At 63.2% G+C, this 812-nt stretch overlaps 1 protein-coding gene across 1 annotated transcript; it reads left to right on the forward strand.

The window, feature by feature from the left end:
- Positions 1–4: 4 nt before the first annotated feature.
- Positions 5–811, forward strand: LOC102041328 (potassium voltage-gated channel subfamily C member 1-like; the record flags this gene model as incomplete). The annotated part of the gene is made up of 1 exon (XM_005431473.2): positions 5–811. A coding segment is annotated over one exon (807 nt), but the record flags the coding sequence as incomplete, so codon positions are not given.
- Position 812: the final 1 nt, after the last annotated feature.

Below are 812 nucleotides of genomic sequence, written 5' to 3' on the forward strand. Positions count from 1 at the left end.
CGTGGCCTTCGCCTCGCTCTTCTTCATCCTCATCTCCATCACCACCTTCTGCCTGGAGACGCACGAGGCCTTCAACCGCGTCATCAACAAGACGGAGACGGTGACCACGGGCAACGAGACGGGCACGCAGGTGGCCGTGGAGGTGGAGACCGAGCCCTTCCTCACCTACGTCGAGGGGCTCTGCGTGGTCTGGTTCACCTTCGAGTTCCTCATGCGCGTCAGCTTCTGCCCGGACAAGCGCGACTTCATCAAGAGCAGCCTCAACATCATCGACTTCGTGGCCATCTTGCCTTTCTACCTGGAGGTCGGCCTGCGGGGCTTGTCCTCCAAGGCGGCCAAGGACGTGCTGGGCTTCCTGCGCGTCGTGCGCTTCGTGCGCATCCTCAGGATCTTCAAGCTCACGCGCCACTTCGTGGGGCTGCGCGTGCTGGGCCACACGCTGCGCGCCAGCACCAACGAGTTCCTGCTCCTCGTCATCTTCCTCGCCCTCGGCGTGCTCATCTTCGCCACCATGATCTACTACGCCGAGCGCATCGGCGCCGACCCCGACGACGTCACCGGCTCGCGCCACACCTACTTCAAGAACATCCCCATCGGCTTCTGGTGGGCCGTGGTGACCATGACCACGCTGGGCTACGGCGACATGTACCCCATGACGTGGTCGGGCATGCTGGTGGGCGCCCTGTGCGCGCTGGCCGGCGTGCTCACCATCGCCATGCCCGTGCCCGTCATCGTCAACAACTTCGGCATGTACTACTCGCTGGCCATGGCCAAGCAGAAGCTGCCCAAGAAGAAGAACAAACACATCCACA

The sequence above is a fragment of the Geospiza fortis genome, unplaced genomic scaffold (assembly GCF_000277835.1).
Source record: "Geospiza fortis unplaced genomic scaffold, GeoFor_1.0 scaffold3125, whole genome shotgun sequence".
NCBI classification, from domain to species: Eukaryota; Metazoa; Chordata; class Aves; order Passeriformes; family Thraupidae; genus Geospiza; species Geospiza fortis.